The following is a 25,932-nucleotide window of genomic DNA, read 5'->3' as shown; positions in this document are numbered from 1 at the left end:
TCTATAATGCTATTAGACTTGTGGAGTTGTAAGCACGACCAAGAACAAGATTGCAAAATCATTGTGAAAATCACCTATGGATTTAGTGTATTCCTGCTGATTTTGAACTCTCTTTCAGCCCTCTTATTTCTGTGATTAGAAACTACTCCCTCCCTCCCATATAATGTACTCTACGAATACTATATCTGCATCAGAGCACAGAGAGACAGGTCATCTGCATCAGAGCAGGAAAACCAAACGACTCTGCAATTTTTATTCCATTACATGTCAGACTGAAATTTTGTAAACAGAAAGCTGAAGCAAAATAAAAATTCAGAATAGAAAGCTGAAGCAAAATAAAAATTCAGAGAAGGTTTTGCATCGTGTTAATGTAACTAGCACAACTACGAAGGCACCACACAGTCCAGATATTTTGTAGGCACATTCTTTTACTTTCTGATCTGCAATCTACTGGCCCTCGCACCATCTTTGATTTCTTGATGCATCGTGTCCTCAACGGCTCAGCCCCACACCGTAATGGCAATGGCATGCGAACGATAGATTCTTTGCACGATAGATTAAATTCCGTGTGCCTCCACCAGACCATTTGATCTCAAAAATGGAACCGGTACATTTATCACTCGCGGGAGCGACGAAGGAAGGGGGGCTGGTTTTTGCAATGAGATGGAATTAGTGGTTTTGGGTACAAAACTGTAGAATTGTGGTTTCTGCAACCCTAGTCTTCAATGTTTATGTTTTCTGCAATTCACTCCCTATCAGTTGCCCACAAAAAAAAAACAAGTAAATGCTTCGTATTCATGTTTGATTTAGTTATGTCCCTGATTTCTGCTTCGTATTCGTGTACCCGATTCCAATCCTAATAAGAATACTAGTTCCAGATCTGTGGAGCTGTGATCCGGATGATCATCTGCTGACTGCGGCGGCGAATCGGATAGATACTCTTTTGTTTTGAAGTATATATATCGATTTTAGGACTTGGACTCCGACAAGGAGTCGAGCAGACTTCCGATGGGATTCGAATCGAATCGCTCGCGCTCGCCCCTGTATAAATATGCGTCCAGAGGCGCCTGGTTTCTCACCCGAACAATTTATCGCAGTGCAGATCCCAATGGCAACTTCATCTTCAAGTTCCGTCGAGGAGGAGGAGGTGGTGGATTTGCAGGATCAAGAAATCAAGGTGGGTGGTGACAAGCCGTCGGTCGAGTCGGCAGGCAGCCCTGCAGATCCAGCACAAAAGAAGAAAAAGAAGATCCTGCGTGTGGTGCCTGAGAGCGATGTGAAATATGTCATGAGTTACAAGCCGTTGCCCCAAAGGACGGAGTGTGGCCAGATAGCGTTATCAAAAAGTGCCCAGAGCTGGCCGCATGCTATTATGCCACCAGGGCCAATACGGATGAGGTCGTGGAGGACATGCAACGGAGGATGCTCGAGACACAGAAAGACTACAGGCAACAGCTGAAAAACAAGGGCATAGTCACACCTACGAGGAGGAGGTTGATGAGGACTACGACGAAGACGAAGACTACGCTCCACTGCATCCACCGGGTCGGAGGAGGCACCGACCTGGCGTCATGAAAAATCGCCAAGGAGAGATTAGGAGGCTGAATTAAATTAAAATTCAAGCAACTCTATCTAGCTATATCATCATGCTTCCAGCTCTTCGTTTTTTTCTTCTTAAATACTTTGTTTGTGAACCTGGTTCAGTTATGTCTTCCGTATGATCATCTAGGCGCCATGAAGGATTTTATTTTGTCTTGTTTTCTTACTGGATTATGAGTCACATGCCAGTTGTGCTATATACAGACAAGGAATATTTGTTCTTTGTGGTTTTGTCCATTTACTGTATTCTCTGATTGTTAGAGCCTGACAACACCGGGATTGCAAATTCAACATGCGAGTATTTCTAAAGAACATCAATATGCGACAGACACCTTGGAAGCCACAGGATAATTGTGTGCTATGCAAATCATATAACAAGGTTGGTGTCGTTTCTTGTGTTTTTGTTCATTTATTTTCTATATACCGCCCCTTTATGTCTCCTTTGCATCCACCCTGGTGTCATGAAAAATCACCAAGGAGAGACGAGGAAGTTTAATTAAATTAGATCCAAACAGATCTATCTAGTTTTTTTTTGTTTGAGAAATCTATCTAACTATATATTGACATAAAGCCGTGGTTCTTTCAGCACATCAGTCGTGTCTTTCCTATGAACACCTAAGGCGCCAGGAAGGTTTTTATTCCCATTTTATTTTGGCTGTTTCGACTGGACTTATATGTCCCATGCTAATTGTGCTATGAAAATAGCAAGAAGAATTATATGTTCCTTCTGGATTATGGTTTTGTTCACTATGTTCTTTCATTGTCAAGTGTCATAAGTAAGCACAGTAACACTAGAATTAGAACATCATTATGTGATCTCTGGAAACCCGAAGATCCCTGTGTTCTATGCAAAGCAAATACCAAGAAGATTGATGTTTTTCTTCTTCTGGTTTCATTCAGTTATCTATAGTCCTATTAGACTTGTGGCAGTTGTAAGCACGGTACCTAGGACAAGATTGCAAAATCGTTGTGAATATCAATTTAAATGAATAAGCTATGGATTTAGTGTATTCCGGGTCATATGTTTATCTGCATGTTGATTTTGAATTCTCTTTCAGCCTTCTTTTTTCCGTGACCTTTCAGAACATACAGACAGATCATTTGCATCAGAGCAGGAAAACCAAAAGATTGCAATCCTTATTCATTACTATGCCAGACTGAAATTTGTAAACAGAAAAGTGAAACAAAATAAAAATTCAGAGAAGGCATTGCAACTATGAAGACACCACAGTCCAGTGACTTTGTAGGCACCTTTTGCCGGTCTGCTATCTACTCCCATCGTTCCGAATTACTTGTCGTAAGTATGGATGTATCTAGATGTACTTTAGTTCTAGATACATTCATTTCTGCGACGAGTAATTTAGAACGGAGAGAGTAGTAGCCCTTGCACCAACTTTGAATTATTGATGCACCGTGTCCTTAGTCCTCACACCATAATGGCAATGGCATGCGAACGATAGATTCTTTGCACTGTTCAGAGTAGCCTCCACCAGACCATTTAATCTCAAAAAAGGAACCAGTACTTCTATCAGGAATGTTTATACTATACCTTTTTAACTTACATCACAGAAGTTGTACTGGCTATATATATACCACTTAATTCATGCAGTTGATATTTTCGCAACAACATGGCAGCTCTGTAAGAACGACTTTTCAAACATAACCTTTCTAGAAAATACAATGGAAAAACATTATTTTCACTTATCAACTAAGAACATTCCGAGCCTTTAAAATCTGAAGCACACTATCTTCTCTTCAAATTCTGATAGGTTGTTCAGCAGATAGGTAGGGGTTCACCATTCCACTCCTTGAGGCACTCGAGCAGCGCGTCGATGTGCTTTCCTTGGTTCATGGCGATGAACACCTTGTCCACCTCTTCGCCAGGAGATCGCGTCTTCTCCCCAGTCAAGTACTCAGTCCCAAGCTCGTTGCGGACGAACCGGTAGAGCGGGTACGACCGGCACCCGGTGATGCGGTTCTGCTGCGCAGCGATGCCATTCTCCACAGCACTCCGGGCAGCCTCGACCTCCTTCGGCAGCACAACACGGAGCTCCTGCTCAAACATGGCAAGCTTGGCAAAAACCGATGTCTCCACATCGTGCTCGGCATCACCATTGGCCAGGGCGTGCTCCACAAGAACAGCTCGCATCTTCTGCATCAGTGGGTAATTGGCGCTGCAAGGGTCGTCTGCGTACGTGAATACCGCCTCGCGGTCGATTGTGAGCAGCAGGTCCTTCTCGCAGAAGCGTGCGTTGTGGAGATGACCATTGTTGTTGGTGCTTAGTGTTTTCCTGGCCACCGTCTTCACACAGCTCTTGACCGCATCCTTGACATTTTCCTCGAGGTGGCGGAGGTCAATGGCCTGGCACAACGCGACCAAGAATGTAGAGGACATGAGCTTTAGTATGTCAATGGATTCGGCGGTCTTCCTAGCAGACATGAGACCGAGAGAGTTGACGTCTTGATTGTGTTGCTCCGCGCTCTGGACATGGTTGGTCACCGGGTTGCCTAGGAACTGGAGCTCAGAGCAGTACGAGGCCATGGCTATCTCAGCACCCTTGAGGCCATAGTCCAAGCTCGGGTTGCGGCCGCCAGAGAGGTTTGAAGGCAAACCGTTGTTGTAGAAGTCATTCACCAGCTCCGAGAACTGCGCAAACATGAGCTTGCCGATAGCGGCAATGGCGAGCCTTGTGTTGTCCATGGACACGCCGATAGGCGTGCCTTGAAAGTTTCCGCCGTGGATGGCCTTGCCACGGGAGACGTCGATGAGTGGGTTGTCGTTGACGGAGTTGATCTCCCGCTCAATCGACTTCGTGGCAGCACGGATGACCTCAATTTGGGGGCCAAGCCACTGCGGCGAAGTGCGAAGCGCATACCTGTCTTGCTTTGGCTTCATTAACGGGTCGAGCTCGCCGAGCTTCTTCGCAAGTGCCATGTAGGAGCTTCCTTCAAGGATGTGCTCCATGATGGCGGCAGCCTCAATCTGCCCAGGGTGGTGCTTCAGTTTGTGGGTCAAGTGGTCGGTGTACTCCGGCTTGCCATTCATCACCTCGCAGAAAACTGCCGACAGAACCTCAGCAAGGACGCCGAGGATGTTAGCCTCGAAAAGAACCATGGACGCGAGCCCCGAGCCAACAGCCGTGCCATTCACCATGGCAAGCCCTTCCTTGGGCTGCAGCTCGAAGAAGCCATGCTGGATGCCGGCGATCTTGAACGCCTCGGCTGCGTTAACCTTGCTGCCGTCTGGAGCCGTGGCCACGGAGTTTGCCCGGCCGGTCACCAGGCCCGCAATATAGGAAAGCGGGACGAGGTCACCAGACGCGGTAATCGTTCCCCGGAGTGGCAGGCATGGCGTCACGTTGGTGTTGAGAAGTTTGGCGATCGTCTCGAGTATCTCGAAGCGGATGCCGGAGTACCCCTGGAGCAGGGTGTTGACGCGGACTAGCATCGCAGCCCTTGTCGTCGCGGCGGGGAGGACATGGTTGTGGCCACCAGTGCCGAAGGCTCCGGCGTTAAGAAATCTGATGAAGAGACAAGAAATAGGCAAAACAAACAAGGCTTCCATATATAACCCAGAGACACACAGATGATCACTCATTTCTAAGTTGTTCACTTGAATGAATACGTACCTGATGAGCTCCCTCTGGAGAGCACCCCCCTCCTTGGTCCTCCGGTGAGAAGTAGCACCGAAGCCGGTGGTGACGCCGTAGCTGTCGGTGCCATTGGCCATGCTGTTCATGACCCAGTCGCTGCTCTCCTTTACGCGGCCGCGGGCGGACTCGTCGAGCTCCACCCTGGTGTCGCTGCCGGCGGCCACCGCGGCGACCATGGCGATGGTCAGGCTGGCGCCCTCCATGGTCACCACCGGCCTACGGTACTCCTCCACCATCCGCTTCACCGCGTCGAGATGGCTCCCAGACAGCTCCTCCGCCGCCTTCCCCCAGTTCAGCGGGTCGGCCCGCGCAAGCTGCGCCACGCACAAGCCATCGCCGTTGGCGGCGACGTGCGCTCTGTTGTCGCACTCCATCGTGACGTGCAAAGAAGTAGGGAAACAGGTAAGCTAGAAGCTGGCAGGTCTTGCGCTGGATGAATTCTGGTAGGCCGTAGGCGGATTTGCGCTGGAGAGAGCTCAAGTTGCAGATGAAGGTGAGCTCTTCTTGGAGAGGAATGGAGGTTGAGGAAGGGTTAAGTAGGCAGGGTGGGTGCCGGGTGTGGGTTGGTGTGGCTTTGACCGCTTGACGATGGTGGCAGGTGCGCAAGATGGTTGGTGCGGGGAAGAAGAGAGGCCGAGTCATGTGCTCCATTTTCTTGCGCCCTCACATGCTAAGTGTTCGGTGTTAATCATGCCATGCATCATGTGCTTGTGTGTTAATTTAACCAGGTGCATTCCTCTGCTAATCATGCAGCGACCTAGCTTGAGTTAATTTAACCAGGTGCATAACTCTACTAATGTAAACATGTGTCTTTTTGTCCACAATTGGAATGTTTCAAACAAGCGTGCTGGCTGCTTCCACGATACATAAACTACTATATAGGAAATCTACGCAGGGTCTCTGCTTTGACAAAGTGTGTGACTCCATAGCGAGTGGGGCTCTGCATGCTCTGGACAACGAGAGTTGTTATCTGCTAATGATTCATGGACAATGTTTTTACTTTCACTATTTCCTCTGTTCATTTTTGTAAGTCGTTTAGGACATTTAAACATGAAATTGAACTGAAATTGAACTGTTTTAGATGATGTCTTAAATGTCTAAAAGGTCTTACAAAAATGAACGGAAGGAGTAGTATTTTGTCGACCAACCCCACATATTCTATTTAAACATGGGGATATTCCAGTTTGCAGGTGGTCTGGCCATAGCGGGCTGCATGCATGCCACTGCCACCGCTTGAAAGATACATTTTTTGCTATATTTTGCTAGCTTTCCGACAGAAAATCTGGAAGCAAACATTTGACTTGGAGGATATCATGATTTTGCACATTGGGAATATACATGATCACAAGATACCACCATAATTTTCTAGGAAGCAAATAATCTGACTTAGATGGTGCTCCTTCACAAAGGTGCAAAACAGAGGGAATTTCTTAAAAATAATAAGAAATAAAAAATGGTCAAGGGATGGCTTGGGCTTGACATATATCGTAGAGTATAGTTTGGAAAAGATTTTACTAGTTAAGCTCATGCTAATTTTGAAATTAAAAAATTGGCTAACCATTTTCTTGAATTAAATTCAGAGAGAGAAATCCAAAGCAAAAAAGAAGAAAAGGCAAATGAAAATCCAGGAAAAAAACAGGGTCAAATTTGTGAAATTTGGTCTGTGAAAGCTGAAATACCCACTGAATGACATTCACAACCACCTATCAGATCGGCGCCGCCACGACCAGCCGCGAGACCACCCCGGGCCATCGCTGTGAGCTGTGTCATGGACCACCGCCGCCAAAGTGTCGCCGTCACCTGGAGGAGCCTGCGCAACGCCACCATGTAGGACCACACCACCACGTTAGATCCGAGAGGGATCCACGCAGCCGCCACACGTCCGACACACCCCGAGCAGCCGCCAAGCCACCGGCAACACCGCGCCGCATCGTCGACCAGATTGATGGCAAAACAAAATCGATGCTCCGAAAATACTTTTCGAAAGTAATTTGGACCATTGATTTTTTTACACGTCTTCCACGAATGTAATCTAATGATGAAAATTTGCAAACACTAAGTTTACCATATAAAAATTCAAGAATGTTGATTTTTTATTTTGATTTTACCGTTCACATGAACTCATTTGAGCTCAAGCTCAGAAGGGTACTTTCGGCCATAGACAATTGCTTAGTTTGGTTTGCCACTTCAACTGTTGAACTCGTCCTGCGAATGCTTTTTTACGCGTATCACCAACCCACCGAGGAAATCCTTATGGTTGGTAAAATTCTCAGGACATACTTGTGCATAGCTAATTATTGTACAATTATTAGTACCACACCATGCCTCTATATCTCTGACCAATGTTAGAAGTCCCGGCAAAGAAATCGAGCACTAATAATAACCGGAGTTGTTGGCAATCATGGACAAAGTCAAGTATCAACCTGCTCACAAAACAAGTCAAATATCAGACCATGAACGCCCGGTTGGTGTGCTCAATATTTCCGATAGCCAGAACCTCAACTTAATCAAGAATCTGACATGTATGTATGACTGTATGTATGCGATGCGAATGAAGTAATTTACAGGAAATCATTTCCATGCTACATTTTGGGTTTATAAAATCGCCCTTTATCAAAGAAAAAAGGGGAATCATTTCCACTGAGTCATGAATAAACATGATTGCGATCGCCGTTCACGATGGTGATGTTTGAGCGGATGCGCAAGAGGATGACCGCAGTTTTTCTGGGGAATCTTGTCCACTGAGCAGAGTCAAGTCTGTGTGAAGCGAATAAACAGGAAATGTTGGTTTCCTTTTCTTTGGATGAAGCTTACAATTGATCACTGAGGGAACAAAATGAGTACACGACTGACTGACCATCTAGCGGGACTGAGGTCTGAGGGTGGATCGTCTCATTTTAAGACAACCCTTCGTGAAACACGAGGGTAATCGTCTGCCCTACTTGCATTAGAAAATACTGGAGTGCAAGCTCGAGTTTAAATAGATATATGTGGGGTTCGTCGCACCCACACAAAAATACTACTGTAGTGAAAGCTTAGGAACCACTGGCAGAACCCTACTCGCTTTGGAGAACAAAACCTAGCCTAAGTTTAAACAGAACCCCACACTATAATCCAGATGCAAGCATGCATGATTACCGATTAACAACAGTACAACAGTTGGTAATCTCTCTTACCCTGCACCAACCATCTTCTTCCCCGGAATAAGTCCAGTCAAACCCACCCTCCAAGTCCACACCAACCCACCACCCACACCCACCCTACCCAAGCTGCTGCCTACTTAACCCCTCCTCCCCCTCCTTTCCTCTCCAAGAAGAGCCTCCCTCACCTTCTTCTGCAATTTGAGCTCTCTTCAGTGCAAGTCCATCTACCAGAATTCATCCAGAGCCACACACATACACCCGCCCAGCCTCCAGCTTACTCGCTTTAGAACTTACTTGCACATCCCGATGGAGTTTGAGAACGCCAATGGCTTGTGCGTGGCGCAGCCGTCCAGGGCCGACCCCCTGAACTGGGGGAAGGCGGCCGAGGAGCTGTCCGGGAGCCACTTGGACGCGGTGAAGCGGATGGTGGAGGAGTACCGTAGGCCGGTGGTGACCATGGAGGGCGCCAGCCTGACCATTGCCATGGTTGCCGCTGTGGCAGCCGGCAGCGACACTAGGGTGGAGCTCGACGAGTCTGCCCGTGGCCGTGTCAAGGAGAGCAGTAACTGGGTCATGAACAGCATGGCCAACGGCACTGACAGCTACGGCGTTACCACCGGCTTTGGTGCCACCTCCCACCGGAGGACCAAGGAGGGAGGAGCTCTCCAGCGGGAGCTCATCAGGTACAAACCAATTGAATTAAACGACCAACATATTAGTAGGAGTAGTTTATTTCACTTGTTTGTTGATCATGTGTACCTCTGAGTTTTGGAAACCTTATTATTTTCTTGCACTTCTTGTCTGTTCAGATTTCTTAATGCCGGAGCCTTCGGTACCGGTGGCCACGACCACGTTCTGCCCGCCGCAGCGACGAGGGCGGCGATGCTTGTCCGTGTCAACACTCTGCTCCAGGGGTACTCCGGCATCCGCTTTGAGATCCTCGAGACGGTCGCTGCGCTTCTCAACGCCAACGTGACACCATGCCTGCCGCTCCGGGGCACGATCACCGCCTCCGGTGACCTCGTCCCGCTTTCCTATATCGCAGGCCTGGTGACCGGTCGGGCAAACTCCGTGGCCACTGCTCCGGATGGTAGCAGGGTTAACGCGGCGGAGGCATTCAAGATCGCCGGCATCCAACATGGCTTCTTTGAGCTGCAGCCCAAGGAAGGGCTTGCCATGGTGAACGGCACGGCAGTGGGCTCCGGGCTTGCGTCCATGGTGCTTTTCGAGGCTAACATCCTCAGCCTCCTTGCCGAGGTTCTATCGGCTGTCTTCTGCGAGGTCATGAACGGTAAGCCGGAGTACACTGACCAGTTGACCCACAAGCTGAAGCACCACCCTGGGCAGATCGAGGCCGCCGCCATCATGGAGCACATCCTTGAAGGAAGCTCCTACATGGCACTCGCAAAGAAGCTCGGCGAGCTTGACCCGTTGATGAAGCCAAAGCAAGATAGGTATGCGCTTCGCACATCACCCCAGTGGCTTGGCCCCCAGATTGAGGTCATTCGTGCTGCAACCAAGTCGATCGAGCGAGAGATCAACTCCGTCAATGACAACCCACTCATCGACGTCTCCCGTGGCAAGGCCATCCACGGTGGAAACTTCCAGGGCACACCTATCGGCGTGTCCATGGACAACACAAGGCTCGCCATTGCTGCGATCGGCAAGCTCATGTTTGCGCAGTTCTCAGAGCTGGTAAACGACTTCTACAACAACGGTCTACCTTCCAACCTCTCTGGCGGGCGCAACCCGAGTTTGGACTATGGTTTCAAGGGTGCTGAGATTGCCATGGCCTCATACTGCTCCGAGCTCCAGTTCTTAGGCAACCCGGTGACCAACCATGTCCAGAGCGCTGAGCAACACAACCAAGATGTCAACTCTCTTGGTCTCATCTCCTCCAGGAAGACCGCCGAGGCCATTGACATACTCAAGCTCATGTCCTCTACATTCATGGTCGCCTTGTGCCAGGCCATTGACCTCCGTCACCTCGAGGAGAATATCAAGGATGCCGTCAAGAGCTGTGTGAAGATTGCAGCCAGGAAGACACTCAGCACCAACAACAATGGACATCTCCACAACGCACGCTTCTGCGAGAAGGACTTGCTGCTCACGATCGACCGTGAGGCGGTGTTCGCATATGCAGATGACCCTTGCAGCTCCAACTACCCACTGATGCAAAAGCTGCGTGCAGTTCTCATCGAGCACGCCTTGGCCAACGGTGAGGCCGAGCGCGATGTGGAGACGTCGGTGTTTGCCAAGCTTGCCGCGTTCGAGCAGGAGCTCCGTGCAGTTCTACCAAGGGAGGTCGAGGCTGCACGGACCTCAGTGGAGAACGGCACCGCCGCGCAGCAGAACCGTATTACCGAATGCCGGTCGTACCCACTCTACCGGTTTGTGCGCAAGGAGCTTGGGACTGAGTACTTGACTGGAGAGAAGACGCGGTCTCCTGGGGAAGAGGTGGACAAGGTGTTCGTCGCCATGAACCAGGGCAAGCACATCGATGGGCTGCTCGAGTGCCTCAAAGAGTGGAACGGTGAGCCCTTGCCTATCTGCTGAACAGAGGATCAAGAAACTGAAGAGAAGACAGTGTGCTTCAGATTTCAGAACGCTATGGATCTTCTTAGCTGAAGTGATAGTATTTTTTTCAATTGCATTTTCTCAAAAATCGATGTTTGGTAAGTTGGAACATTCTTACAGAGCTGCCATGTTCTTGCCAAAAAATGCAACTGCATGACTTGTACAATTTATATGATGTAAGCTAAAAGAGTGCAGTATATGATAAAAAAATCGTGATAATTATAGCGGTCCTTTTTTGAGATCAATCGTCTGTAAGGTGTGAGGAAGGAGGACATGATGCCTTCAAATTAAGTTACTGTTCTGTTGTCTCTCTGTAGTTGCTAGTTATATCGATATGATGTCATGCCTTCTATATGAATTCTTTTTCTATTTCAGTTTTCTGGTGACCCATTCTAGTCTGACATGTAATGGAAGCATGATTGTAAAATGTTTTGGTTTGATTTTAATGCTCTAATGCAGATGACTTGTCTCTCTCTGTTCCTGAATGCTTATAAGTAAGTCTAAACGGATATAGCCTCGGGCGCCTTTTTCTCTTTACGTTTTGTAAACCTTGTAAGAAAATGCAAATTCCATTATAAGAGATCTTTCACAGTATGCTTAAATGAAATCAGCTGAAGTAATTAAATCCAAATAATCTATCTCACTTATGCTAATTAGAAAAATAATGCAATCCCTGTTTTGATGTATTCTCGAGATTATCACATACTCCATGCATAGATAAACTATTTCTAACAACATGTTTATAATCAGACGAAACTGGAAGGAACTGAAAATGATATCCTATATATGTTCCCCAAATTCACCATAACTTTTGCTTCAAGGAGTTGTACATGTGAACAAGAATCAATGATGGGTATCGCATGGTCAATGTCGCTTTGCACATGGGAGTATTGAAATAAGATATTTGTAGTTCTTACCTGAAATTGCTGAGAGAGAGCTTGAAAACTTCCCACGATATTCTGCTCCATGGATATCTGATGATATATATATGTAGGGATGTCAAGGAAACATATCTCTTTCTTGGTCCCCTTTCCCAAGTCTCTGGATGTCTCCTTTGGATTTTCTCTACATTCTGATGAGCTGAAGGCTCCATGAACATCTCCCCATAGATGGACTTGTAGAAGATATATGGCTCTTCATTATTCCCTCCTAAATCACCCTATGTCTCTTTTGATTTGTCTCTTCATTCTGATGGGCCAAAGGTTGGCTTTTCATAGTCATATATCACAAATCTATAGTCCTGCACAAAAGCATATCACATCAATTTGGTACAAAGCTTAAATTTCATGCATAGAAACCTTACATTGAATTAAGAAAATAAGGTCATGCAATATGTCAAGTTGTACTTATTTTTTAAAAACATCAAGGAACTTAAATTTGCATTGGAATGAATTGAAAAGGGTAAGCATAGTCAGTTGTACCTCTCTGGCTTCATGGTCATGTTTCTCATAAATATATTCCTGCTTCCGTGATTTCGTGCCAGTCCAGTATTGGGTTATTAGTCACTCTCACCCATTGTGTAGTCAAGGGTGTGGGGTCGAGGAAGTCAATAGCAAAAAAGAACACAAAAAAGAAGGGACACACAGGGGATATTCTCTCTGCTAGAAAAAAGTATGTCAAACAGGAACACACACAAAAAAGGGCACTCGTACGTGGGGATATGATCTGCTAGAATGGGGAAATGGAAAATAAAACATCCTAATCTCTGCTGATGGAAACTAATTTTTGACTACTGGAAGAAAGAAACTACTAATCTCTACTTGGTCCAAACTACTGGAACAGGGAGAACCCCCTTGGATCTCTGCTTAATCCAACCTACTGAAACCTACTGGAACCAACAAATCCCCCCAGATCTACAGTATAAAAGCTGAAAAAAAATCAGGATAATGGAGAAACAAAAGAAAATAAAAACAAACGAAAAAAGGCGCCCCTAAAACCCAGCCCACTTAGAAACCCTCGCTGTCCCCTGACAAAACAAGACACGCCACTTCTCGCGCGAATCTTGAAGCAAAGAAAGATCTGACGGGAACTTGGCTAAATCAGCGATGAAATATAGACACACATGACTTGGTGTGACCAACGACTTGACCACTCACGCATACCTGGTCCTAATTTTCGGTGGCACGCGGATGACTGACGAGAGGATCGCCGTTGTGTTTTCTAAGAAATCATTTCCACTGAGCAAACTCAAGTCAAGGGGCACTTTATGTTTCACACGGCGGCATACATGCAGCGCGCTGGGACCGAGCACGTGCAAGCTTAAGTTTAAATGGAGTAACATATGTGGGCTTCGTCGAACCACACAAAATACTGGTGAAAGTGAAAGCTCTTACCGATCATTAGCAGATAACAAGTCGTCTTGTCCAGAGCATGCAGAACCCCACTCACTTTGGACGAGTCACAGATACTTTGTCAAAGCAAAGACCGTAGCTGTTTTTTATAAGATTTCCTATAGTAGTTTATGCATCGTGTAAGCAGCCACTACGCCTGTTTGAAACGTTCCTATATCGACAAAACTGCCGGCCTTCACCATTATATCGAGTGGCTTGGACCAAGTAGCTAGATTCGTTTCTCCTAAGAGCAAACTGGGTTGTTGCATGCATGACTAACACAAGAAAGAATACACCAACCCACCCACTCGCCCTGCCTAGCTTCGCTGCCTATTTAACCCATCCTCTCCCACCATTCCTCTCCAACAAGAGCCTCCTTCGCCTTCCACTTCAGCGCAAGTCCGTCTACCACTTACAGAGTACATCCTGATCAAGCTTCATCCAGATACACAGACCTTCCAGCTGACAAGTTTCTAGCTTACTTCTCTCGGCATATCTCGATGGAGTGCGAGAACGGGCAGGTCGCCGGCAATGGCAACAGCTTGTGCGTGGCGCAGCCTGCGCGGGCTGACCCGCTGAACTGGGGGAAGGCGGCGGAGGGGCTGTCCGGGAGCCATTTGGACGCCGTGAAGCAGATGGTCGAGGAGTACCGTAGGCCGGTGGTGACCATGGAGGGTGCCAGCCTGACCATCGCCATGGTCGCCGCTGTGGCCGCCGGTAGTGATACCAGGGTGGAGCTCGATGAATCAGCCCGCGGCCGCGTCAAGGAGAGCAGTGACTGGGTCATGAATAGCATGGCCAACGGCACCGACAGCTACGGTGTCACCACCGGCTTCGGTGCCACATCCCACCGGAGGACCAAGGAGGGCGGCGCTCTCCAGAGGGAGCTCATCAGGTACGAATCAGTTAAACTATGCCACCAACAAATTAGATATTTCAGTTGTTGATCCTCCTGTACTCCTTTGGTTTTTTTTTTTGTGTGATCCCGAAGCCTTATTTTCTTGTGCACTTCTTGTTTGTTCAGATTCCTTAATGCCGGAGCCTTCGGCACAGGTGGCCGGGAACATGTTCTGCCTGCCGCAGCAACAAGGGCGGCGATGCTCGTCCGTGTCAACACTCTGCTCCAGGGGTACTCCGGCATCCGCTTTGAGATCCTCGAGACGGTTGCTGCGCTTCTCAACGCCAACGTGACACCATGTCTGCCGCTCCGGGGCACGATCACCGCCTCCGGCGACCTCGTTCCGCTTTCCTATATCGCGGGCCTGGTGACCGGTCGGGCAAACTGCGTGGCCACTGCCCCAGACGGCAGCAAGGTTAACGCGGCGGAGGCGTTCAAGATCGCCGGCATCCAGCATGGCTTCTTTGAGCTGCAGCCCAAGGAAGGGCTTGCCATGGTGAACGGCACAGCAGTGGGCTCCGGGCTTGCGTCCATGGTGCTTTTCGAGGCTAACATCCTGAGCCTCCTTGCCGAGGTTCTATCAGCTGTCTTCTGCGAGGTCATGAACGGCAAGCCAGAGTACACTGACCAGTTGACCCACAAGCTGAAGCACCACCCTGGGCAGATCGAGGCCGCCGCCATCATGGAGCACATCCTCGAAGGAAGCTCCTACATGGCACTCGCAAAGAAGCTCGGCGAGCTTGACCCGTTGATGAAGCCAAAGCAAGATAGGTATGCGCTTCGCACATCACCACAGTGGCTTGGCCCCCAGATTGAGGTCATTCGTGCTGCAACCAAGTCGATCGAGCGAGAGATCAACTCCGTCAATGACAACCCACTCATCGACGTCTCCCGTGGCAAGGCCATCCACGGTGGAAACTTCCAGGGCACACCTATCGGCGTGTCCATGGACAACACAAGGCTCGCCATTGCTGCGATCGGCAAGCTCATGTTTGCCCAATTCTCGGAGCTAGTGAATGACCTCTACAACAACGGTTTGCCTTCCAACCTCTCCGGCGGGCGCAACCCGAGTTTGGACTATGGCTTCAAGGGAGCTGAGATTGCCATGGCCTCATACTGCTCCGAGCTCCAGTTCTTAGGCAATCCAGTGACCAACCATGTCCAGAGCGCCGAGCAACACAATCAAGATGTCAACTCCCTTGGTCTCATCTCCTCCAGGAAGACCGCCGAGGCCATTGACATACTCAAGCTCATGTCCTCCACATTCATGGTCGCCTTGTGCCAAGCCATCGACCTCCGCCATCTTGAGGAGAATGTTAAGGATGCCGTCAAGAGCTGTGTGAAGATGACGGCCAGGAAGACATTGAGCACCACCAACAATGGGCACCTCCACAACGCGCGATTCTGCGAGAAGGACCTGCTGCTCACGATTGACCGTGAGGTGGTGTTCGCGTATGCAGACGACCCTTGCAGCGCCAACTACCCACTGATGCAGAAGATGCGTGCGGTTCTCGTGGAGCACACCTTGGCCAACGGTGAGGCTGAACTCGACGTGGAGACATCTGTCTTTGCCAAGCTTGCCGCGTTCGAGCAGGAGCTCCGTGCAGTGCTACCAAAGGAGGTTGAGGCTGCCCGGACCTCCGTGGAGAACGGCACCGCCACACAGCAGAACCGTATCACCGAATGCCGGTCATACCCGCTCTATAGGTTCGTGCGCAAGGAGCTTGGAGCTGAGTACTTGACTGGGGAGAAGACACGGTGTCCTGGGGAAGAGGTGGACAAGGTGTTTGTCGCCATGAACCAGGGCAAGCACATCGACGCGCTGCTGGAGTGCCTAAAAGAGTGGAATGGTGAGCCCTTGCCTATCTGCTGAACAGAGGATCAAGAAACTGAAGAGAATACAGTGTGCAGAAGGCTCTGTATCTGCTTAGCTGATAAGTGATAATATTTTTTAAATTGTATTTTCTTAAGAGTCGATGCTTTGTAAGATGGAACATTCTTACAGAGCTGCCATGTTGTAGCCAAAAATTGCAGCTGCATAATTTGTACAACTTCTATGATATAATTTGGAGTAAGTTAGAAGGGCACAGTGTATGATAAATATTTGTGATAAATGTATTGGTCTTTTTTTACAACAGTGGTCTGGTGGAGACAACACCGAACAGTGCAAACATCTACTGTTAGCATGCCATTGCCATACAGTGTGAGGACAGAGGAGATGATGCCTACAAAGTCATTGCTCCGTCTTGTGAACCTTGTGAGAAATCGCAAATTCTATTATAAAAGATCTTTCACGGTATCCTTGAATGAAACCGGCCAAAAGTACTTAAATCCAAATAATCTATCCCACTTACGCTAATTAGAAAAATAATGTTATCCCACTTTTGATGTTTTCCCATGATTATCACATACTCCATGCATGTGGGTGTTGTACATGTGAACAGTAATCAATGATGGGTATGCTATGGTCAAAGTCGCTTTGCACATGGGAGTATTGAAACAAGATATTTGCAATTCTTACCTCAAATTGCTGACGATATGCGGGAATGTCGAAATATAGCTCTTCCTTGGTCCCCTTTCCCAACTCTGTGGATATATCCTTTGGATTATCTCTCTGCATTCTGATGAGCCAAAGGCTCCATGAATACCGCACCGTAGGTGGACCTGTCGAAGATATATGGCTCTTCCTTAGTTCCCTCCCAAATCAGTCAACTCAGATATACTCGCAATTCCCGTACGCAAACATACCTCATCAGAATGGTGGGACTGCGAGACATCCTGAAGACGAAGCCAGTACACAATCGCTGCAAATCATTGAACTGGGTCGCAAATAGGTACGATCTTGAAGATGACACATTTACCCTCAAGGGAAAGCCATGTGTAACTCCGTCACAGATGTGGAGATGCTCACACATTTCCACAGGAGGGGAAAACATTTTCTCCCTCTCCGATGAAGGAAGTACAGTCTATGTATGTTAACTTTAAACCCAAATATGGAACTACGATAACCTTCAACAACCTCATATAGAGGCTAAGAAACAAACATAATAATGCATTTATTTTATATAATTTATGTAGTTGCATTACAAGAGTACATTAATTAGCGATGGACTCATGATCAGGTATGGTTATGGGAGAAGTTTAGTCTTGACCACATCGACCCCACAATTGACTACATGTGGGCAAGAACGACCACTCTAATTATTTCCTTAGTAATATGTATAAATCAATATGAACGCCGGTGGTTCCTTTGTTGAAGCTGTGTGGCAAGGAAGTGCTGGTGCTTTATTAAGGGACCATAGTGGTGTGGCCTTGCTTTCTACCTGAAGATAAGCCCATGGTCCGAGGCAGAGGAGGCTTACAAGCTGTCGATGTGATGGTTGGTTGGCCTCCGTCAGTTATCTGAAGTTTGCAGGGTGGCCAGCTGTGTATGAAACGGACTGCACGGCGGAGTAGGAGGTGTTATCAAAGAATGCAGATAACGGACTGACAGGAGTGATGGAGATTTTTGCGGAGTGCGGGCTTCATGTCTAAGATCATTAGAGAGAGCAATGGAGCTGCCCACCAGCTTGCAAATTATGCTAGAACAGACGAGGAAGCGGCTCTTGTAGCTGATGTGCAAAGAGTAGTTTTGTTTCCCCTTTGATTTTGTAAGGATTGTAAATTTCTAATTGACATTTTTTATGACCTCTCTTCAACAATATAAAAATGATGTATATCAATATGTTAAACTTCAGTTAAAACCGGCTACATGAGAATCGCATATAGCCTATTGTCGTCAGTATCATAAGTAACATAAGTTTCTGGATGAGTTGCAGAACATTTGATTGTTCAATTCCCAATTGCCCTCTGTACAGTACTACCCCCAAAGTGTGGGCAAAGAAATCAGACACAAGACCACCACATCCCCATAGCTACATCACTGAACAAAATCTGAGAATTTTTCAGGGGCGAAGGATGCATTCTGAACAAAATCGCCGCAAATCTGAACAAAATCTAAGTTCAGATTGATAGATCGAGAAGTCAAGTAGAGTTAGGGTAAGGGCTAGCGTGCTCACCTCGAGCTGAGACTGGCTCCGGACATTCACGCACGTGCAGCGGCGTCCCCTCTACCAGCGCCAGCGGCACCGGATCGCCGCCGGCGGCCACCAACTAGCCGTCGGCGAGCGGCGGTGTTCGTATCTCTCTGTTTTTATCCGAGCCGAGCCGACCTTTCAGTCTCGGCCTCTTAACTCGTTGGCATGAGCTAGCCCAAGTACAACTGCAGCGCTGAAACAATAGGCCCACGAGTGCTCGGCCTTTCGCCTCTTTCTGTTTTTGTTCATTTTTCTCTGGTTTTCTTCTTTTCTTTATCGGCTTTCACTGGGTACTTTTTTATTTTGTTTTCTTCATTTTTATCTTGGTTTTCACTATTTTTTCTTGGTTTTCTTATTTTTCTTTAACGGTAATCACATGAAAAGGTTCATGGTGCCAGCGGCGGCATGCGACGTTGATAAGTAAAGGGTGCGCCGGCGGTTCCGTGATGACATCTAGTATCGGGGCAGCGGCTTTGACAGTTGGATGGTTGCTGTAGTGCGAGTCGCGTTGGTGTGGGGTGGATGCGACTAGTTCCGCGTCGAGACATTGGCGCTCACCTGAAGGTTGGTGGGTGATATAAGGTGAGACGACATTCCACGAATCTGCTACTGCCTTCTAGCTCTGACGTGGAGTACTTACAGATGCGACTATCGAACGATCCATCTTCAGGATGATTTTTGAAACACCACTGCATTTCCGGAGTGAAAACTCTTGTTCTTGCCTTTATTGGTCGGGCTTGGTAATGGCGAACTTGCATCATTACTTTGTTAAAAGTGTTGTCTACTCCTTGTTGTTGTGTTGGTATTCACTGATTGGTCTCGGCAATCAGGATGAAAATCCTTCCTCAAGGCGTCTACGGCTATACATGGCAATGATGGCTTGCAGACGTTTTTTCTTTTTGAAGGCGCTGCTGCAGAAGAAGTCGACTTAGTGTAGGTGTTCATATATAAAAAAAATAGACCAACAAGGAAGGAGCCCGGCGGCATTATTATTAAGATGGAAAGGTGTGAGACACCAAGTTTTAAATCCGCGAAATAAATTCCGCCCCACGTGATTCAAACTTGGGTCTGCCAAGGCAACAGCCCGTGGTCTTGCTACTAGGCCGGATGCCCATCCACTTTTTTTTTATATTGTAATGGTCCGGTTATGGTTTACTACTTTACTTTGTTATGTACTCTGCATAATAATTAATAAGAATGGCTATGTGCAGAGGCTGGGGTTTTAACCTCCTTTCCAAATAAAAAAATTAAAAAAATGTCGTGCAGGGATATAGCTAAACATGAAAAGACAAAAGAGAGGAAGATATCTTAATTTCTTTAGAGCTAAAACCTCGCCTATATACTCCACATTCAAGTACACAGGCTTGAGGGCATCTCCAAAGCTGACTCGTAAATGGCTCCAATATATTTTCGTTTTTATGTCCGGGTATGGTCCGCGGACATGATGTCGGAGGAAGCCATCCAAAGTTGTTCATAAATTAATATGGTTGGGAGGAGAGAGAGTAGAAAGTGTCCATGCATGTGATGGGATTTGTTATGTGGCCTTTGTTTTGAATGAGAGAGAGGAGAGGGGACAATGCATGTGAAGAGAGAGAAAAGAGAGAAGAACCACGCAAAGGCTTTGTATTGGTCAAGTGCATGTCCGGACTCCCGCAAAGCTCCCCCATCTCGGATTTGCCGGAAAACACATGTCCTGACTACTTTGCGGTTCGATGGGGGTCCTCATTGAATGACAAAAGTTGATACAAATGGTCCGGACGCCACAATTCAGACATATACCAAAACTTTGAGGGTCTCCTTTGGAGATGCCCTGGATGAACTCTGTTGGATCATTACTTAACTCAAAAACTGAAAAGGCAAAAGGTGAACACAGACTAAACTATACATACGTACACTACTTGATCGTCAAATGAATGGAGTAAGTGATAATTATTTTCATATTTGGCACTCAACTGGTGCCATTTGTCAAAACAACATATATAGTTTTGGTCAAAAATCGCTATCGGCAAGCTTACGAAAGAAATATTAGTGGTGTCATTATTAGAGGCATGGCTTGCGGCAGGTGCAGAGTGATAGAATTAATCACCACAAGGTTGTGCCCACAAAAAAAATATCACCACATGGTTACATGAAATTACAAGAGAAAAAACAAAGAAAATGTCGGTTAGGTATGTGCGGCCGACCAAAAATGACGAACATTCAGGTCTCGACAAAGTCCAATTTGTTGGTACACATGGATAACTAAATTTGTGATTGCATGAATTGGTGGATACGTGGTTTAATTTTCCAGCTTTTATACATGCGCGGACGCGCACATACGTACTGACTCTTGCAATGGTATACGTCATATTGAATGTGGATAGACCTAGCGAAAATTGTTTTTGGAGGCCGAGCTCCATGGAGGCCTCTATTTGCAATTATTAAAATTCAACAAAATTCATATATATTTCTATGTTTAAAAAATGAAAAAAATAGTAAAATACACATATACATGGAGGCACAATGTACGTGTGTGTGTTAGTTTTCAGAATGGAATAGGTTGAAATGAGGGCTGTGCAAAAAAAATGAGGCTTTTTAGCACATGATGCTATTCATCCTCAAAGTCCATGAATATTTCTTCTTTTTTTTGCATAGGTCGCATTTTAAGGTATTTCACCCTAAATTTTACACACATATACATCTCATTCTTGTATACTTGCATTTTTTCCAGATTCTGTTGAAACCGGAAAGTTTGAATTTTAAATTCCTTAAAAAAAAATTGGGCTCCATGAAGCCTGGTCACCAAAACGCTCCAGTCATCTAGGGAGTATAATCCTCATCCTTGTACAATTATATGAAATGTTGGAGTACTATTTTCAACGAGTAATTCTCATCTATTTCGAGGCGCCTACTTCAATTTTATATGTACGTCCAGATTTTGTCCAATATTTAGATTACTTTTGTCAAAATGGGCGGTCGCGTTGTTTCGTTCCATCAACGATGTACTACTAGTACTTGAAAAATGACTTTTTTGTCTTTCCACTGAAGAGCATAAAAACTCTCTCTCCTTTCCCTTGGACAAAGAAATGCATAGTGTATGAATCATTGTCACTCATATTGCCACCAACCAACAACAAATTAACGAACAATAACGTGGTTTGTTAGGAGACAGGAATAAATCTCCGGTACACGTCAACAGCTCATCCAAGACACATTTATCATGTGTTTTCTAAGTTTTGAAACATGAGAATTAGCAAATAAGTCAAGTTTATATCCTCCAAAGCACGAGTCGAGAAGATGACATGATGTAACACTCACCAACGAGGCGGTCCGGCCCTTTATAAAATCTCCTAAGTTGGGGCACCTTCTTCATGTACGAATCTACAGCATGCAACATGGCCTCACCACCCCATGTCAACAAGCACCTCAAACCATTGTTCCAGCTCGTCGTGAACAACTTCCTTGTGCTCGTCGTCGCGCCGGTGACAGCCATCGTGTTCCTCCGTAAAGCCGCACAGCTCGGACCCGAGGAGATCCTCTCCCGGCTCCATGGTTTGCGGCAGGCCCACGCTCTGCTGGCCGTCTTCCTCCCGCTCGCCTTGGCCACCCTCTACCTCATGAGCCGCCCTCGTAGCGTGTACCTCGTCGACTACGCTTGCTGCCGGCCAAATTCCAATTGCCGCGTCTCCATAGGCTCCTCCGTCGAGAATGTTCGCTTCTCGCCTTACCTCGACGATGGAGGTGTCGACTTCATGACGCGCATGCACGAGCGCTCGGGCCTCGGTGACCAGACCTACCTCCACCCTTCGTTCCACTATATCCCCCCGCGATGCTGCTTGAGTGATGCTCGTGACGAGGCGGAGCAGGTCATCTTTGCAGCCGTCGACGACCTGTTCGCCAAGACCGGCATAAGTCCTGGAGCTATCGACATACTCGTCACCAACTGCAGTGGCTTCAACCCGACCCCGAGCTTGGCTGACATCGTCGTGAACAAGTACAAGCTCAGAGCCGACATCCGGAGCGTGCACGTATCCGGGATGGGGTGCAGCGCGGGGGTGATCTCCCTAGAGGTCGTGAGAAACCTCCTGCAGGCGGCACCGCGGGGCGCGCGCGCCCTCATGGTGTCCACGGAGGGCACCTCTATCATCAACTATGCCGGCAAGAACCGGGGGATGCTGCTGCCGTACGCCCTGTTCCGCATGGGCGCGGCCGCGGTGCTGCTGTCGACGTCCAAGTCCATGGCCCGTTTCCGGCTCATGCACATCGTGCGAACGCTCACCGCCGCACACGACAGAGCTTACCTGTGCATTTCCATGAAAGAGGACGACGAGGGAGAAACAGGAGCGTACCTGTCCAAGGACCTTGTACCAGTCGCCGGCGAAGCTCTGAAAGCCAACATCATGGCAATAGGGTCCCTCGTGCTCCCACGGTCGGAGAAGCTGCTCTTTGCGATCTCATTCATTGCGCGGAAGGTGATGAGAAGCAAGATCAAGCTATATGTCCCTGATTTCCGGACGGCCTTCCAGCACTTTTGCATCCATTCCGGTGGCCGGGCGGTGATCGACGCGGTGCAAAATAGCTTAAGATTATCAGACAGGGATGTCGAGGCATCACGGATGACGCTTCACCGGTTCGGGAACACGTCCAGCAGTTCATTGTGGTACGAACTTGCATACATCGAGGCCAAGAGACGGATGAAGAAGGGCGACCGGGTGTGGATGATCGGGTTCGGTTCTGGGTTCAAGTGCAACAGCGCCGTGTGGCAGTGCATGAGGCCGGCCAACAACACCATTGTCGGCACGCCATGGGCTGATTCTCTTCATATGTATCCTCTCAACAACATCTCGGAGGAAGTGGGCTAAAAACTTCCTGAATGGACAAGTACAATTCAATTCATACCATAGTATGCATTTGTCTGTTTAACTTTGCTTTATTCATAGCACGCCGAGACAAAGAAAAGATATGTAATGGTGTTGGAGAAAAAATATGAAAAGAAATCATGTTTGTGGAGAAGTAGAGCAACATATAAAACACATTTATACATGTATCTATCTGCAATCCTTTTTTCTACTAAACGGCCACACCCACAACCCCTGCCTCAAGGAGTGCACACAACTATCTTTACTAAAAGACAATATTAATGATCATGATTCTTCTCAGTCCCAATCAAAAGCAGGTGGTGGAGTGTAAATCATCATGAGCCTAACAACATCAGCATGTCCTAACACAGACTTAATGATTTGCATTTTTGTTAGGATCACGTGGAAAATGGAGGATGTCATATGGAGCCTCCATTTTTCGTGAGCCTTTTTATCTTTCTCGCAGTTTAAATAATTAATATATATGGGAAAATTTGAACAGAACGTACTTGGGGCATGAGCTGGGTTGCTAAGAAAATTCCCATAAAAAAAGAACAATTCTGCTGAGCTAGCAGCGTGGAATCCACAAATAAACACCACGACTGACAACAAAAGAGGGAAATGCCCACTTTAAACAAAACCAATTAGTAGTAGAACGGCTCATTGGTTCTAAAAAAAACCCGGCTCATTAGTAGTAGTAGCCTCGCTCGTGGACTAGGCCGATTAACGCTTTTTTTTCTTTGCATCGACATAGAGCGCCAGGTTTTCGTGAGTGCGGTTTGCATTTTCTACTCCCTTCGTCTAAAAAAGATTGTCTTAAATGTTTTTAGATATGAATGTATCTAAACATATTTTAGAGTTAGATGTGTCCGTATCTAGATAAATATAAGAAAAGCTTTTTGGAACGGACTTAATATATTATTAGGAAACTTCTATACGCCTCTCCATCTGGGTTTCTTTTCTGTTTTAATATTGTTCATCTGGTTTTTATTTTAGGTTTTTTGTTATTTGTCCTTCTCCTTTTAATTTTCCGTTCTGCTTTTCCCTTTTTTCTTCTTTACAATAATCACAAACATTTTTCTAATTCATGAACTTTTTGTAAATTCAAGACCTTCTTCAAAATCATGAAAAAAATTCAAGTAAATGAACTTCGCTCAATTCATGAACTTTTATTGAAATTCGTGAACTTTTTTCAAGGTCACGAACTTTTTCAATTTCATGAACAATTTTAAGCCACAAATTTTTTTCATATTCACAAAGTTTTTCAAGTTCTGAAACATTTCTTGAATTCATGAACTTTTTCTGCAATTTATGAACATTGCACATTTTTTGCCACATAAAATGGAAGCCGATAACTATTTTCAAATTCATGAACTTCTTTCGAGTGCATCAACATTTCTGAAAAACATGAACTATTTTCGAGTTCGTGAACATTGTTTTTCAAGTTCAACAACATTTCTTAAAATTCATTAGCTTTTGTTGAGTTTGCGCACTTTTTTCCAATTCATGGACATTTTCTGAGGGTACCAAATATTTGAAATTCATGAAATTTTTCTAAATCTCAAACTTTTATCAACTTTTTTTGAATTGACAAACCTTTTCCAATTCTAATTTTTCCTATTCCATCATCTTTGATTCAAAAATTTATGAACTTTTTGAATTCATGATCTTTTTCCCATATTAGTGATTTTTTGTTGAATTCTTGAACCTTGCTTTTGGAAATTTATGTCCTTTTTCGAAATTAATGTTTGAAAAAATCATCAGATTTTTTTAATTCCTATTTTTTCAATAGTTAACGGCCTGTCAACTGGTCAACCGTCAATTGGCAACCGGTTTAACTGGCGTGATGTGTCATTTAATGGGCCACAGCCCTCTTAATACACGCATGAGCAGCATCGCCCGCTCTTGGCGTTATAGGCGCCGAGGAGGAGGGCGAGAGCTATATCCCTTTGCTTGTGTCGCTTCAGTTTTTTTGCTTTCGGTTTACTTTGATTGTTCTTTATTTTTTTCCTCTTTTTATCGCTTCTTTATTGGTTTTAATTTTTCCCTATGGTTTTTACACATGTTTTCTTTGTTTCTTTCTTGATTTTTACAGGTTTTCTTTCTTTTTATTTTTCTTTGATTTTCGTTGCTTTTATTTTTTTTGTCTGGTGGTTTTGATGGGTTTTATTTTTTAACGCAAGTCTAAGTTTCTTCAGTACATATTATATATTTCAAGTGTGCACTTGAAAAATTGGTTTGATACACGTTGAACATTATTCAATTACACGCTGTACATTTTCATTTTTAGTACATGTTTTGAACACTTTTTTTCATACATGGTCAATATGTTTCCAAGTACACATATAAAATTGTTTTATGGTTATAATTATTATTTTTAAAATATGAAAGCATTTTATACAATGTATAAACATTTTTCAAATGTCACAAACATTATTTTTTAAATGCAAGGACAATTCTTTAAATTGCCCTGTATATTTGTTAATGGTATGAAATATTTCTTTGTACTACAGAGACATTTTTTCAAATTTTCACATACATTTTTTGAAACGTAGGAACACTTTTCGGAACACTATCAACATTTTTTTAATTGTGTTAAAAAACTTTATACTTTGGTAAAGTTTTTGTAAATTCATGGGTCATGATTTTTTGGGTTAAATCTAAATTTTCAAAATAGATTCATGTAAATATAAATAGAACAGCAAAAAAGAAGAAGAAAATATTTTAGCACGGCGTCATGGTGGGCTCGCCCTACGTCTCCTACTCCTCTTGACACGAGGCTGCCCTACGTCTCGTTATAAGTGAGACAGAGGCGGCC

The 25,932-nt window shown here is 45.9% G+C and overlaps 4 protein-coding genes and 1 long non-coding RNA gene across 6 annotated transcripts; 3 read left to right on the top strand and 2 right to left on the bottom strand.

Annotated features, from left to right (window-relative positions):
• Window positions 1-3,235: 3,235 nt before the first annotated feature.
• Window positions 3,236-5,813, bottom strand: LOC123187343 (phenylalanine ammonia-lyase-like). Its single transcript, XM_044599204.1, has 2 exons — window positions 5,229-5,813; window positions 3,236-5,120 (listed from the first exon to the last, which is right to left on the bottom strand). Exons 1-2 carry the CDS (start codon window positions 5,624-5,626, stop codon window positions 3,374-3,376), a joined length of 2,145 nt encoding a protein of 714 aa, XP_044455139.1. The 5' UTR covers window positions 5,627-5,813; the 3' UTR covers window positions 3,236-3,373.
• A 1,514-nt stretch (window positions 5,814-7,327) lies between these two features.
• Window positions 7,328-18,412, bottom strand: LOC123187338 (uncharacterized). Of its 2 annotated transcripts, none has more exons than XR_006493896.1 (5): window positions 18,259-18,412; window positions 16,949-18,185; window positions 16,722-16,864; window positions 11,890-12,212; window positions 7,328-7,675 (listed from the first exon to the last, which is right to left on the bottom strand). It is a non-coding gene; the product is annotated as an uncharacterized lncRNA (long non-coding RNA). The 2 variants fall into 2 exon arrangements; XR_006493897.1 differs by having other exon boundaries at window positions 16,949-17,640.
• LOC123187336 (phenylalanine ammonia-lyase-like) lies at window positions 8,555-11,191 on the top strand. The gene is made up of 2 exons (XM_044599188.1): window positions 8,555-9,078; window positions 9,205-11,191. The coding sequence occupies exons 1-2, from the start codon at window positions 8,702-8,704 to the stop codon at window positions 10,949-10,951; spliced, it is 2,124 nt and encodes a 707-aa protein (XP_044455123.1). The 5' UTR covers window positions 8,555-8,701; the 3' UTR covers window positions 10,952-11,191.
• On the top strand, window positions 13,656-16,282 carry LOC123187330 (phenylalanine ammonia-lyase-like). The gene is made up of 2 exons (XM_044599175.1): window positions 13,656-14,197; window positions 14,327-16,282. Exons 1-2 carry the CDS (start codon window positions 13,803-13,805, stop codon window positions 16,071-16,073), a joined length of 2,142 nt encoding a protein of 713 aa, XP_044455110.1. The 5' UTR covers window positions 13,656-13,802; the 3' UTR covers window positions 16,074-16,282.
• Window positions 18,413-21,650: 3,238 nt separating the features above from the next.
• LOC123076631 (3-ketoacyl-CoA synthase 5-like) lies at window positions 21,651-23,263 on the top strand. Its single transcript, XM_044498796.1, has one exon. The coding sequence runs from the start codon at window positions 21,651-21,653 to the stop codon at window positions 23,115-23,117; it is 1,467 nt and encodes a 488-aa protein (XP_044354731.1). The 3' UTR covers window positions 23,118-23,263.
• Window positions 23,264-25,932: the final 2,669 nt, after the last annotated feature.

The sequence above is a fragment of the Triticum aestivum genome, chromosome 1A, assembly GCF_018294505.1.
Source record: "Triticum aestivum cultivar Chinese Spring chromosome 1A, IWGSC CS RefSeq v2.1, whole genome shotgun sequence".
Classification (NCBI taxonomy): domain Eukaryota; kingdom Viridiplantae; phylum Streptophyta; class Magnoliopsida; order Poales; family Poaceae; genus Triticum; species Triticum aestivum.
Note: the sequence above shows the minus strand (reverse complement) of the source record. Positions and strands in the feature narration are given on the sequence as shown.

Excerpts from the sequence above, each read along its gene's own strand:
- LOC123187330 (XM_044599175.1), top strand. The coding sequence starts at position 13,803 with ATGGAGTGCGAGAACGGGCAGGTCGCCGGCAATGGCAACAGCTTGTGC. Across the intron at positions 14,198-14,326 it reads CTCCAGAGGGAGCTCATCAG|ATTCCTTAATGCCGGAGCCT; the intron begins GTACGAATCAGT and ends TTGTTTGTTCAG.
- LOC123076631 (XM_044498796.1), top strand. The coding sequence starts at position 21,651 with ATGGCCTCACCACCCCATGTCAACAAGCACCTCAAACCATTGTTCCAG.
- LOC123187343 (XM_044599204.1), bottom strand. The coding sequence starts at position 5,626 with ATGGAGTGCGACAACAGAGCGCACGTCGCCGCCAACGGCGATGGCTTG. Across the intron at positions 5,121-5,228 it reads CTCCAGAGGGAGCTCATCAG|ATTTCTTAACGCCGGAGCCT; the intron begins GTACGTATTCAT and ends TCTCTTCATCAG.
- LOC123187336 (XM_044599188.1), top strand. The coding sequence starts at position 8,702 with ATGGAGTTTGAGAACGCCAATGGCTTGTGCGTGGCGCAGCCGTCCAGG. Across the intron at positions 9,079-9,204 it reads CTCCAGCGGGAGCTCATCAG|ATTTCTTAATGCCGGAGCCT; the intron begins GTACAAACCAAT and ends TTGTCTGTTCAG.